Source organism: Lycium ferocissimum, chromosome 5, assembly GCF_029784015.1.
Source record: "Lycium ferocissimum isolate CSIRO_LF1 chromosome 5, AGI_CSIRO_Lferr_CH_V1, whole genome shotgun sequence".
Lineage (NCBI taxonomy): Eukaryota > Viridiplantae > Streptophyta > Magnoliopsida > Solanales > Solanaceae > Lycium > Lycium ferocissimum.
In genome coordinates, this window is record NC_081346.1 from 54,253,698 (window position 1) to 54,267,608 (window position 13,911).

General features: G+C 34.1%; 1 protein-coding gene across 18 annotated transcripts; it reads left to right on the plus strand.

The window, feature by feature from the left end:
* The first annotated feature begins 7,289 nt into the window (after positions 1-7,289).
* Positions 7,290-13,888, plus strand: LOC132056902 (uncharacterized). Of its 18 annotated transcripts, none has more exons than XR_009415023.1 (8): positions 7,293-7,402; positions 7,892-8,308; positions 8,565-9,377; positions 9,467-9,754; positions 9,849-10,405; positions 10,881-11,274; positions 11,365-11,490; positions 13,508-13,888. XR_009415023.1 is itself a non-coding variant. In XM_059449302.1 (6 exons), the coding sequence occupies exons 4-6, from the start codon at positions 10,056-10,058 to the stop codon at positions 11,021-11,023; spliced, it is 408 nt and encodes a 135-aa protein (XP_059305285.1). In that variant the 5' UTR covers positions 7,293-7,402; positions 7,892-8,308; positions 9,467-9,754; positions 9,849-10,055; the 3' UTR covers positions 11,024-11,052. The 18 variants fall into 18 exon arrangements, 1 of the variants encoding a protein (XP_059305285.1); XR_009415020.1 differs by having other exon boundaries at positions 9,849-10,210; positions 10,302-10,405; positions 10,881-11,490; XR_009415022.1 differs by having other exon boundaries at positions 9,849-10,210; positions 10,302-10,405; positions 10,890-11,490.
* Positions 13,889-13,911: the final 23 nt, after the last annotated feature.

The window sequence follows — 13,911 nt, forward strand, 5'->3', positions numbered from 1 at the left end:
AACAAATAATCTCTTTTCAAAATCATCACTTAAATTGGAAAAATCCTTTAAATAATAAAAACCAATGTGTGTTTATCACGCAAGGCCCAAAAAAAGGGGTGTGACGATAATAAATCTATTATGAAATCCATATGTGATGTAACTTAAAGAATAGATCTGGAATAGAAGTCAATTCATGTTTATCACTTACAAATGTTTAGGATTCACATGATTTTCGAATCATTTCTAAAGTGTTCGTTAATAATGATGATTCTAATTTTTTAATTAAAAATTGCTCATGGCTAATTATCATGAGCTGGCGAGAAACCAAAACTGATATCTTAGTTACACACAAAACTACCACCAATGGTTGTGATGGATATATCAGATTCTTTCACTCTGAGGTTTCAAGTACATGTCTTGAGAATTAAAAAATTCTAATAAAGATTGTTTCCCTTTTTAATGGGTCCCATGTGACACAAATCCTGATTAATCGATCCCCAACTGGGACCATACATGTTGGAACAAAAAAACACCCATAAAACTGCATAGAACACCTACAAGATTGATATCCAAACATTGACGAGAGAAAAAGAACATAAGAAGACATTTCTGGAAAATTCAACCAGGGAAAGAAAAGACAGAATCAATAAAAAACAGTTACTTCATTCTAATAGTACAGAAAATCAAAACTTATAGACCATAAAATTCAATAAAACTCTTAGCTTTGATTTGCTTGATCTTTTGAAGGTAAGGCCCCGAGTGGTTTTGTAAATTTGCTTGATCTCCGTAGTTTCTTTTAAATTAGGTTTTCAATATACAGGTCACTAGACCAAACCATGTCAATATTATGCCATTTTAATTAGTACATTTTTCATTGTCGTATGATTTATCGTCGTTCAAGGTTCGTAATTATTAGCTTCCAAATGATGCCTGTTATTTCGGTCCCAACAAGTGGTATCAGAGCCAATGATCTAACAATTGGTATCCAAGTCAATGGTTCAACGAGGTTGAAGGCAGGTTCAAGGTGGATCGGTTCAAGTTGCAACCAACTCGGCGATAATGAAGATTTTTGTCCAAAAAAAAAAAAAAGAAAATATATGGAGTACTATATGTGGAGACAATTTTCAACAATCTTGCTGCATATTTTTAAAACAAAAATAATTTTTAACTTATGCTTACTTTAACGCATGAGCTCTAATTTTCAACTCATGCTTACTTTTAACGTATGAGCTCAAATTTTCAACCCTTGCTTATTTTAAATGTTTGGACCAATTTCAACCCTTGTTCACTTTTAACACATGGGCTCCACTTTCAACCTGTATTCACTTTTAACGCACAAGGCTCAAATTTTCAACCACATCTTCTTTTAACTATGTCAAACAACATTGATGAACATTATGTGTAGAAGAAGAATCAAAATTATTTTGCCGGAAAATTTAGGTCAAGGAGAGATTTGTTAGTGTTTGCCCTGAATTTCCTACCTTATTTGGATTCTACCATAATTGTATTTTATTTCAAAAAGGTTGTCTTGATGAAAAAAGTTTTGTTGGTGGAAAAGGTTTTTTTGATAGAAAAGAACTCTTCTATATCTATCCTTTTCTTGAATGAGAAGTTTTAGACTTCTATAACTAGGAGATCTTTCTTCTCATAAAATAACACAATAGCATCCACAATGTAGTCGTTTAGAGAGTCTTGTTTATGGGGAGATTATTCTCTCCATAGTTTTTTATGCTTTCTTTTAAATTAGGTTTTCAATATGCACGTCACTAGCCCAAACCATGTCAATATTATGCCATTTTAATTAGTACATCTTTCATTGTCGTCTAATTTATCGTCGTTCAAGGTCCGCAATTATTAGCTTCCGCATGACGCCCTGTTATTTCGATCCCAACATTCTGTTCATTTTTTTAAGAAATTAATTTCAAAATCTCTTATTTTCAAATAGTTAGTTTTTCTATTTAACACAATTTCCAGATCAAACAAACTCGTATTTCTGAATTGAAAATGAGACTGATTTTGGCTTTTTTCATTTTTGGATATTCATTTAACCTAATTATGAACCTTTTTATTACACTGATTTTTACTTAAATTGGTTATTTTGGTTATTTGGAATTTTAATAGTCTCTGATTCTTTTATAATACATTTATCAATGCTTTCATTTCTGCTTCGTCGCCTAATTTAAATAATATTAAAAAATCTCTCAATAAATTAATTTTCTCCTAAATTTTAATTAGTATATCAATTAGCCAATTTCTATACACCTAAAAAGGACAGGGCAGATGTCCTTTTGCATTTCGTTTTACGACATAATATTTTTCTAATTCATAATTCAAAATTCAAAATATATCTATACATCTCATATGAGATTAACTAAATCTAGTGAAGATTTACTTCTTCCAAGAAGGATTGCTACGATATATTTTCATTTTTGCCCTTTTTTAATCGCGAATGCTCGCCATTTGAAATAGAGAAACGTCGTAGGTACGCACATACCGTGATCAAATAAAGGATTAATCTAATATAAGTCTTGGAGAAAATGAAATAAAATTTAAGCAGTACGTTGAAGTCTCTTGTAGTGTCACAAAGGCTTTTGGTGATCATATTGACGCATACCATGGTGGTCTTCGAGTTGGGGTGTAGTCGTTGTTAACCCTAGAAAACATTTTAATGATGATATAGCTGAAGTAATACAAGAATTTGATTAATTAATATTAAAATTTTACATGTGATTTTAGACGGATCAAGAATTTAAATTATATGTGTTCAATTTTTAATGTTCTTAGCATGTAACCCATTGCATTTTAAACTTGTGGGTTCGAATTTATTTTAGTGTTGCTATTTAAGTGAATTGTTACATATAAATTTATGTTTCAACAATGAAGAAGTCAACTACTGATGGATACAGAGGAGATCGACCATATTGCATAACAGAGTCAATTTTGACAAGTATGCGAAGAAATTGGATGATACATTACAAAATGGTAGTTCAACTTGAAGATGGATCATGTTTTTTTAAGTGGAAATAAGAGATAATACTCCCTCCGTTCACTTTTACTTGTCCACTATTTCAAGAATAGATTTTCACTTTTACTTGTCACTTTTAGTATATCAAGATAAGACAATTTCTTTTTTCCTGTTTTAACCATAGTATTAAATACTCAATTTAAATCATTTTTCAAATCCAATAAAAATATGCCCCAATTAATATGGGTATATTGATAAATTATGCACATCATTTATTATTTCTTAAGAGGTGTGCATAGTCAAAAGTGAACAAGTAAAAGTGAACGGAGGGAGTAATATTAACTAATAACCGTTATTACAAACAAAGCGAGTGATAATAAGAGCATTTAAATTTCCTGGATTGGCTAAATAAGTATGAGTACTACCAAGATTTATCTAGGAAAACTTATTCCAATCTTATCCTTGTTTATTTTTTTAAGAGATAATGATAAAAAAAACACACTTGAACGATTGCTTTTTTAAGAGTTTCACACCACATCTGTTAGTTGTTCTATTTTCATACTTGAACTATCATTATCTATGTATTACGTAACTGTAGTTAATAAGTGTATTTTAATTAATTTATTACTTTAACTATAAATAAATGTACTAATATATACTCCCTCTGTCTCATTTTATGTGGACAATTGGAATTTCGAGCGTCAATCAAGTTTTTCTTTGATCAGAATTTTTTTATATGCCTTTTGAAAAAAATTCAAATTGTTAGTTTTTATCTTTATTAATCTGTGTTTATTAATCATGTTTTAATGACGACACCTTATAATTAAGCATGCCTTTGCAGAATCCAAAAAGGGACGCAAATCAAGTATCAAGGAAGCAATCAAGTGATCGGCTTACAATGATTCAAAAGGAAAACCAATCAATCCACAAAGGAAGGAAACTAAAAGAATATCAATTGTTGTACGAGAAGGCAAAAGGAAATAAAGCTGATCAAGACAATAGGAAACCCTAAGGCGAACCGAGAGGTGAATATATTTACTCAAGACCACCAGTAATTCTACCTCAGAAGGAAGTTTGATGGAGATACAAATCCGATTCCAGACAGGAATTATGGAATCAGATCAATCAAGCCAACAAGCAGATCAATCAAGTCAACTGCCAAAGGAAGCAAACTATGAAGACCGCAAGGAAGATATAAATGAGTTATCAATCAAAGGATTACATTGATCCTTGATTGAAGGCAAATCCCTTGAGTTACCTTAGAACAAGCCTTCGGAAATTGATCAATGGAAATATTGATTCCCCATTTCTCGTCAAATCCATTGGGTTACACTTAGTAATGTGTCATACATTTCTTATGTCACGTCCCGAACCATGGCCGGACCGTAACACGACACTCGATTGCTCGATCGCATGTAGTCGAGCTAACCACATAGCTGGCTGAATCAGCATGGTACATACTGAATGCGAAAATATAACTTAACACATGCTGATCTATTAAAAAGTCTGACTGAAATAATCATAAATGAGGAACTCTGAGATACGTCTGAAAGTAGAAAGACATAGCCAACATGGCTTACATAATAATCTGCAAAACTCTGATTGACTATTACTCTAATCTATGGAGCCTCTAATGAATAATGAAGTACTGACTGATTACCGGGATGAGGTCCCCCACACACATGACTGTCTATAATAAGTAAATGACTGAAAGATAGATAATGCCCCGAAGGAAACAAGGCTCACCAAGCAGCTGATGCGAGAATCCTAGCGAGCAAATCCGTCGTCCTATAATTCAGTACCTGCATCGTGAAATGCAGGCCCCAAGCAAAAGGGACGTCAATACATTTGAATTGTATTGGTATGTAAAACCAACTGAAAGAATAAATAGTTGTGGTGTGCTCGGGAAAGGGCAGCCCAAATCAATAAACATGAACATACTGAAATTGAAACTGAAGCATACTGATAGCTGAACTGAACAAGAGGAGTAAAGTCATAAGTACTTCCTATTCTGAATATGGAATCATGTTTTAACTGAGTTAATAATCTGTGGCCTCAGGCCCAAAATAAGTGCACAAGTATGTGGCCTCGGGCCCAAGTATACATATACATAAACTGTGGCCTCGGGCCCATACAATTGTATGTAATTGTGGCCTCGGGCCCAAAAATAAGAGCACATTACTCTGTAATTCTTGACCTGAACCTGGGAATGACATTGTAGTTCTAAAATGGATACTGAGCATTTTCTTACTATCTTGAGACATGGAATCATACTGTAGTTCTAACATTCAACTATTCATATTAAGGAACTGAGAATTGTAGTGTAATGCATAAAACTAGAATATTGAACATTATCATGCTGAGACATGTATTCATGAACTTATTTTGTAGTTTAAAGCATTAACTGTTCATAAACATACTGAATTTTCATGACTGAGACTCATGGATATCAAACACGAGTCTATATTGATTACGTAATGAGTTCACGACATTCGGAATGACAATCATGAACGAATTATGAAACTATATTGTTTAGAGACTAGAAGCGCTGAAGCTTTCCATGAAACTAAAGCTTAAATATATTTCTGAGGCAATTCATAATACTCATAAAAAAACGTGGCATGGGAAGAATCATAAATATTCCCATACTTAGAGAGTTAGCCTTACATACCTCAATTTCGGCCTTTAAGCGTACTACAACGTTTTTCGCCCCTTTCGACTTTAATCTAGAGCAGTATACATCAAAGGGAAACAATATTAGTAAGAATACTCATGTTTTGGTCATCTAAGCATTTTATCAAGCATTTGGTGCGCATGAAGCTCCACAACTCTCATCAATGGTGTTTCTACACCCATCAACCTATTCTCTTGCTCCTAGATGATTCTACAATCTCATATTGCTATAATCAATATCATTCTTCATCACCCATAAGATAAACAACACCCTTAATCAACAATCAACAACCGAAACCTATACTCGTTCATGCTTTTCTATCAAACCCATCAACTCATATTCCGTGAACTTATAGTCTATAATCATCAATACAAAGCTATAATCAGTTAAAGGATGAAGGTGTTACCTTTTTGACGTTCAATTCTCTTGAATTCTGATTCTAGGGTTCTTTCGTCCAAAATGAAGTCTCAATCAATTATCTATGGATTTAAAGGGTTTACCCATGTTAATAAGGTGTTGGGGAATTGAAATTAACTTAGAATCATCAATAGAACTTACCTTGAATGATGGAGGGACCTTGGAGGAAGTTGGGTTCTTGAGAGCTTCCCTTTCTAGAGCAAATTTTTGTGTTTGGGGTGTAGGGAATGATGTAGGGCTTTTAAAACGACCTTACCCGGTGTGCGGCCACGCAGCTGAAAGCCCAATTGCGTGGCTGACCATGCAACGAGGGTAGTAACACTGCCTCTGGTGCTCGGTCTCGCACCTGAAGGTTCTTCGTGCAGCTGGCTGTGTAGATTGTGCAATGTCTAGTAAAACACACATAACATTTTTCACAGAGATCCGTTCAGGCTTCGCCATATATAGATGGAAAACCTTTTCAAAGGGCTACAACTTTCATGTTTTAAGGTTTCTCAAATCCCAACAATTTTCATGTAAACTTAATGGAAGCCAGATTTACCGTAAATTTAATCGATTCTATCGAATCTTGTGCACCTCACTATTTGTCTTGATTTCGCAGCAACTATTTCCACCCAAACTCATCCCGCTAGGACTTCATATAGCTAAAATGTCACGTTAGTACTCATTTAACATATTCACACCTAATCCGAATTTACGGAGGGTTACATCTTACCATTAGGTCTAACTTAGGAAGTATACTCCTATTGTATCGGATGAGTATACATAAGATGAGAGCTCGAAATTATACTTTTGTCTACCAATTGCATTGACGACATCTCTTTTGTAATAAAGATAGCTATGGCTATCTTTCAAATATGGTTGGGGAGTTTGTTAAGGCTAGACAACTCCTGCAACAACTCTGTACTCTTTTTGTTATGAGATGAATAAAATGCATTGTTGGTGTTAAAAAAAATGCACAACAACAGAGGATTATGCATTTTATTATTAAAGGAGGAAAGATCGTATCCATCCCACCACAACTTTTGTTGGTACAAAAATATTACTTAATCATAAAAAAAGTGATATATAAATTATCACCTTAATTTTTAACTGTTAAGAATAATTACAAAAATATTAGAGTTAATTACGCTGTATGTTAATTGGAGCTCAATTACAACCAAATTGGGCCCATATTTGAAGTTCTTACCCGTAGTAGCCCATATTCAGTGTAAACTTAATTTACTTTACACTCTTTTAGCCCATTACACTTAAAAGAATGGGAAAATATCGAACGGGAAAAAATCATAAAAAAAGAACTCCAATTCCGTTACTTTCTCTTCTTTGTTCCTACTTCTTCTTCACGATTTCAACTTCAAGCTCAAGTAATTCCCATTCTTCTTTTTGGCTGATCTATGTTTTCCTTCGTACATGTATATCAACTATCATTATTTCCCTCATTTTTTCATAGTGGTTATAGGATTCTTTTTGTTTGCTTTTTTTTTTTAAGCTTTTGTTGAGTTTTTTTGTTTTGATTTTAGTATGCATGTTCGTTTTTATTTTTTTTTTTTTTTTTGTGAATTTTGGTAGAATGTGGGTTGATTTTGGTTGTTTTTTATGGTTTGATTCTGAATTTTGGTAGAATGTGGGTTGATTTTGGTTATTTTTTATGGTTTGATTCTGAATTTTGGTAGAATGTGGGTTGATTTGGTTGTTTTTATGATTTATTTCTGAATTTTGGTAGAATGTGGGTTGATTTTGGTCGTTTTTTAGGGTTTGTTTCTGAATTTTGGTAGAATGTGGGTTGATTTGGTTGTTTTTATGATTTGTTTCTGAATTTTGTTTCTAACTATCATGTTTGCTTTTTCCTGGAGTATGAAGGTCAAAATGTCTGCATCTAGAAGTTGTTTGAAGATTGCCGGTAGAGGGATTAAATACAATGCTGGCACATCAAGCAATTTGCCTTCGACCCCTGATGTTGCAAATGATGATGATTTCGAGTCCCCTGTTGTTCTTACAAAGAGTTGTCAACAAGAAATCATGCGAATCACGCGCTAGCAGACGAAGAAGGTTGTTAAGAATATCAAGCCGAGGACTAAGAAATGTGGTCGACCTGAGAAAGCTAAAGTGAGGTTGAAACTTGTTGATGAAGATGATGCTGCTAAAAAAATTAAAAAAAAAAAAGAGAGAGAAAGGTCGTCAATGTTGCTGAATATAGTTCTTATGCATTATCGAAAGAATAAAGGGAATCTATTCGATGTAAATTTAATGAAAGAAAATCTCAGTTGAAGGTATCCTTTCTATCACTTATCTGTCTAACATCTCTGTTTCATTTGAAGTAACATAGTTTAACTGAGAATGAGTAGCATGTAGTCAATTTGGTTAGCATACTTGGTTTTGTATAGGTTTTGTATATTGTTTGTAAATGTGTTTTTGTATAGGCTTGTATAGTGTCTGTATACGTATATGCTTTTTTGATATTTTTCTCAACTATGTTTGTATCTCTTTTTGTTTACTGATTTCTTTATTCTCTTTTCTTCAATGGAGGTTGGTGACTTCTATATACAACCGAATGAACATTTTTGGACTAGGATTAGTTGTCATACCAAGACTGATATTGTCGGCTTTTTAAGGGAATACTTGAGTGATACGCAGCTTCAAATCTTCCGTGATAGTTGTTTTGGATATTTCTTAGACCTGCCTCCTTTTAAGATTCAGAACCAGCTTATACATTGCATGTTACTGAGGGAGGTTGTCCCCGGTGTGTTAAGAGAGTTGTGGATTAAACTCAATGGTTGTATATTGAGTTTTCGTATTAGAGAGTTTGTTGTTATTACTGGTTTGAAGTGTGTTGAAGATGATGCAACTATGTATGACAAACCAAGCACCAGTAGGTTGATGGAAACATATTTTCTAGAAAACACATCAATAACGAGGGAGCAGTTGCTTACTCACTTTAAGGTAAAGGAATGGAAGTCGGATGATGATGCGTTCAAGATGGGTTTGATGGTATTCATCCACCATTTCTTATTCTCGGATACCAATGATCACACTATCACCAAAGCAGATTTTGATATTGTTGAAAGTGGTGAATATCAGACTTATGCTTGGGGGAAAAAATGCTTTGAAGAGATTCTCAAAACAACAAGGGATAAACAGTGTGAGTTTTTGACAATGTACAGGCTTGGAGGGTTCCCGCTTGCACTACAGACATGGTTTTTCGAATGTTGCTCTATCATCGATAAAAAACTCGTTGTTCGTGTTGGCAATAATGTGCCACATATTCTTAACTGGAAAGTGACTGATTCTCCGACGTATACGTTCTTGACTGATGATGTGCTCATGCCTAGTATCGACAAAGTAAAATGCCTAGTATCCTTTTTTATCAAATTCTCTGATACAAGATTATATATACTATACAAAATTAACCTATTTTTTGCTTTTTATAGATGAAGTACTGCAACATTTCTCCTACCACTGAGGAAAAAATAAACTTGAAAATTGCTGCATTTTTTGAAGATATCAATGCCGACCATGTTTCTTCACGGGGTTTGCCCATTTTTCAAAATGAAGATTCTAACATTTCACCCCCACCACATCCTCAAAATATGGAGCAATAGCCTAAACAACCTCATCCTCAGAATACGGAGCAACAACCCGTATTGAGACGCGATCCTTCCGGGAGCAGTGATGGGTTGACGGCTAAAGTTGCTCAGTTGAGGAGTGACGTTTCAGAGGTACTGCATCTTTGATATCTTTGTAGCTTGTCAGTTGTGTTTTTTTGTATACACATGCTTGTTAATTTAATTTATGTTGTTTTCCTTTTCCTAGCTTACTGGTAAAGTCGAGGCACTCAACACTTACATCGTATCTTCCTTTGGAATCATATTCAAGCATCTGAAAATTAAGCAACCGAGTGATCAAGGCAATGCTGATGAGGATGGTACATCTGGGCTAGGCAATGATGGGTTTGACAATAATGATTATGTTCCACCTTCGTCCCCCCTCTCCCCTCCCGAACAAGTGCATGATCTAAATATGCAAGGTGACCAAACAACGTCAACCGTTAAGGGAAATGAAGAGGGTACTGATGTTCCCTCTCTCGAGCAAGTGTATGACCTAAACTTGCGATCTGACCAAAATGCATCATGTGTTAAGGGAAATCAACAAATTACTGATGGTCTTCCTGATATGTTTTCGTCTTGTACTTGGTCTTTTTTTTTTTTTTTGCCTTCGGATTGAAACCTTTTGATTAATCTTTTTCTCTGTCTAAGTAGTAGCAAGTGATGGTGTTGAGCCCCTCGAGCAAGTGCATGAAGTAAACATGCAACCTGACCAAACAAAATCAAGTGTCAAGGAAAATGATAAAGTTACTGATGGTCGTCTTGGTATTTTTCAATGAACTTTCTTTTTCTTTCTCTACCTTTACATTTTTTATTAATCTTTTTCCTCTTTCTAAGTGGAAGCAGTTGAGGACGATCCCTGGTGTGGTAAAACTGATGAATACTTTGCCAATATAAATATGTCAAGTGTCAAGGGAAATGAAGAGGGTACTGATGTTCCCCCCCCCCCCCCCTCGATCAAGTGCATAATTAGCAAACTACCGATGGTCTTGGTGTCCCGTACTTGGTCTCTTCTTTTCCGCCTTCGGATCGATACCTTTTGATTAATTTTTTCTCGTCTAAGTGGTGCAGTGATGGTGTTGAGGCCCCGAAACGTAAAGTAAACATGCAACCGACCAAACAAAATCAAATGTCAAGGAAAACGAGGAAGTTACTGATGGTCATCTTGGTATTTTTCAATGAACTTTCTTTTTCTTTATCTGCCTTTATATTTTTTATTAATCTTTTTCCTCTTTCTAAGTGGAAGCAGTTGATGGTGTCAAGGACGATCTCTGGTGTGGTATTACTGATGAAGAGTTTGCCAATATAAAGATGTCCCAGGTTGTGCTTCCTAGACCTTGGGATATTAGTGATGAAAAGGCTGCTAAGATAAAGATGTCCTAGATTGGGCTTCCTAGACCACTCGTCATGGATGTTGAAGAAAAAGACATGACTCCTGAAAAATTGGCACGAAAAAGATTTCCAGGAAAATTAGCCCAAGATCCATATGTGGAAGATTTTGATTCGGGTACATCTAAGTGTATTTTTGATATCAAGCATCCTTTCATAAGAGACATTGATGAATTTTATCCCTTGTCGGATTAGGCCCAAGAGTTTGTGGGATTCGTTGAGGATGGGATGAATATGACATGACGGTAACTTTTACTCATTTTAAGCTTTTTATGTTCTGGTTTTTACACTTTTGCAAATTTCTTGGGGGTGTTCTTTTATTCATGATTTTTAAGTCCCAAAACTCTGTATCGTGACGGAAAAATGATCTCCCTGAAGATTTTATTTTCGGCTCGTGTCATATAAACACGAAGGACTGGTTCGAGGCGCTTACACATAGTGGTCGACCTTTGAAAGACACGGTATTACCACTTTTTCTGTCATAAAATATATAATTTTGTATATATTTGTTTAATTGTGTATAGTGGGAGTATATGTCCTAATGTACTTACACAGACATGCTTTTGCATATGATTGTATAAATCTGTATATGTGAGCATATACTGTTGTATATGTTTGTATATTTACTTTTGTCCAACAAAAGAAGAGATAATAGCAGAGCTAAGTATAGATCAATGCCTGTATATTTTTGTATAAATCAGTATATGTGTTATGTATCTAGATTCATGTGTTTTGTATTGAGTCAATTTTGATGGATGTCTCGTGCTTTCGAGGTTAATTCAAAATTTATAAATAATTTCAATGATTGGATTGCAACTATTTCTAATAATATTAAGCATGTTCTTGTTTTTATGGCGAATCTTGGAAAATTTAATGTACATGAATCTAGATATATGGAGTCAAAAGTTTGGAAAATGCTTAAGAAAAGAGATTGTTGTAATGGGTCAAGTACAACTATATGGTTACTCAACAAGGTATGAAGTTATTGGGATATAGCAATGAGTTTTTTGATCAGCTAATGGAATAGAATATAGATGTGAAAATGCCTTGTAAGTTTTAAGTTGTTTGTATGAATTCGGCTTCTATCATTGTGTTATTTTTTTGGTTGTATGGTATCGGAGAACTTGAATGCTGAACCCATTATGTACCTTGGTTGATGTATCCTTCTTCACGAGATAGAAGCATTCCTTTAAATGGAAATGTTGATTTAAGCGCACTTGTTTGTTTTAATGTCAAACTTGAGTGGAGAGTATAATTATATTGGAGTTAGAATCAATGGAACCATGGTTAGAGGATATATTCAGTAATTTTATTGCATTTGAATGGAATTGTTTGTTATTAGCATCACAATCGGTAACACAACTATGAAAGGTGATTTGTTATTTGGCTGGAAGTTCCATACTCATATCATTGTTTTAAGGTCATCTCATTAGCTTCTTTTTGGAGAACGTACCAATTTTGTATATGCTTTGTATATGGTTCACATTTAAATATAAGATGAAGTATCTCAAGTTAGTACCGTTTAGTAGGTTTTCAATGGACTAGATTAGTTTAAGCTTCTTCCTATTTTTCTATTTGGTTAGAGATCATCTGTTTCATTTGGAGATTTTTGTGTTGGTCATTTTTTTAGCTTAGTAAATGTTTTACTAGATAATACTCAATTTTAGTTTGAATACATGGAGTAAAATATACAATATAGAATGATTGCTCTAATTCTAGTTTCAAGATTTACCGGTTTAAAGCTTTGTAAATGCTTTGTATATGCATGAATATGTTTGTATAAATCTATATATGTGCATGTATACTTTTGGTATATGCCTATATATATTTGTATTTTTTGGTATATGTGTTGTATATTCAGCGTTTTTCTTTTCTTGTCTCAACATTTGGATGTCATATTTTACTATCTAAGGAAGAAGGAAAAATATGGACCTACTCTTGCCATAAAGTTTACTACAACTGACTTTTATTTCAACAAGAAGCTTTATTTACTTTATATGGAATTTGAGAAAAAAGGTCAAGATTTTTCTGTGATCCCAAAAGAGCATGAAGTAGAAGAGTACATTAGAGGTTGTTGCTGTGATGCAAATGTAGCTTGGCTCAAAGTTGATCATGTGTTATTCCCAATTTATGTCGATCGGGGAAAATCTAAATTGGGACATTGGGTTTTGGGTGTCTTTACCTTCAATGATTGGTGCATCCATGTGTACGACTCCCAACGTGATTCAAAAAATGATAAACTTGTTATGAAAACGTTGTTACCTTACAAAACATTGCTACCATACTTCCTAGAAAAGTCCAAATTCAATGTTAAGAGGGGCATTGACAAAACTCAAAGTGATGCTTTGCTGATAAATCTGGTTGATAACCTGCCACAACAAATCAATAGATATCTTTTTCTATTCACTTTATTTTACTTTACTGTTTTTACTGCTTTTATATTAACTCATGGATAATATTTTTTTTTTTTGTTTACAGTGATTGTGGAGTTTTTGTTGTTGTCTTTGCTGATTATTTCGTGCATGGTAAAGAAATCACAAAAGACAATATTGACATTGAGATACATCGCACTAGGTATGGATCCTTGTTGTGGGATTATGGAAGAAAAAACAAAAGGCCGATGCAACTAGCGGGACTAAAGAAGTTACTGGCAGATGGTTCGGGAGGAGGAAGAGGAAAAATGAGGAAAAGTAGGGGGCTGCATATCAATGCTTTTTTAATTTTACTTAGATGTTTTGAAGCGGTAATGTAAAGTACAAACAATGTGGCTTTTAGAAGGGAGTTTGACTAAGCTGTTTTGATGCAATACTGTAAAGTACAATGATGTTGCTAATAAATGAAATGCACTTTTATTGTGTACGTTTGTGATGATTACTGAGTGT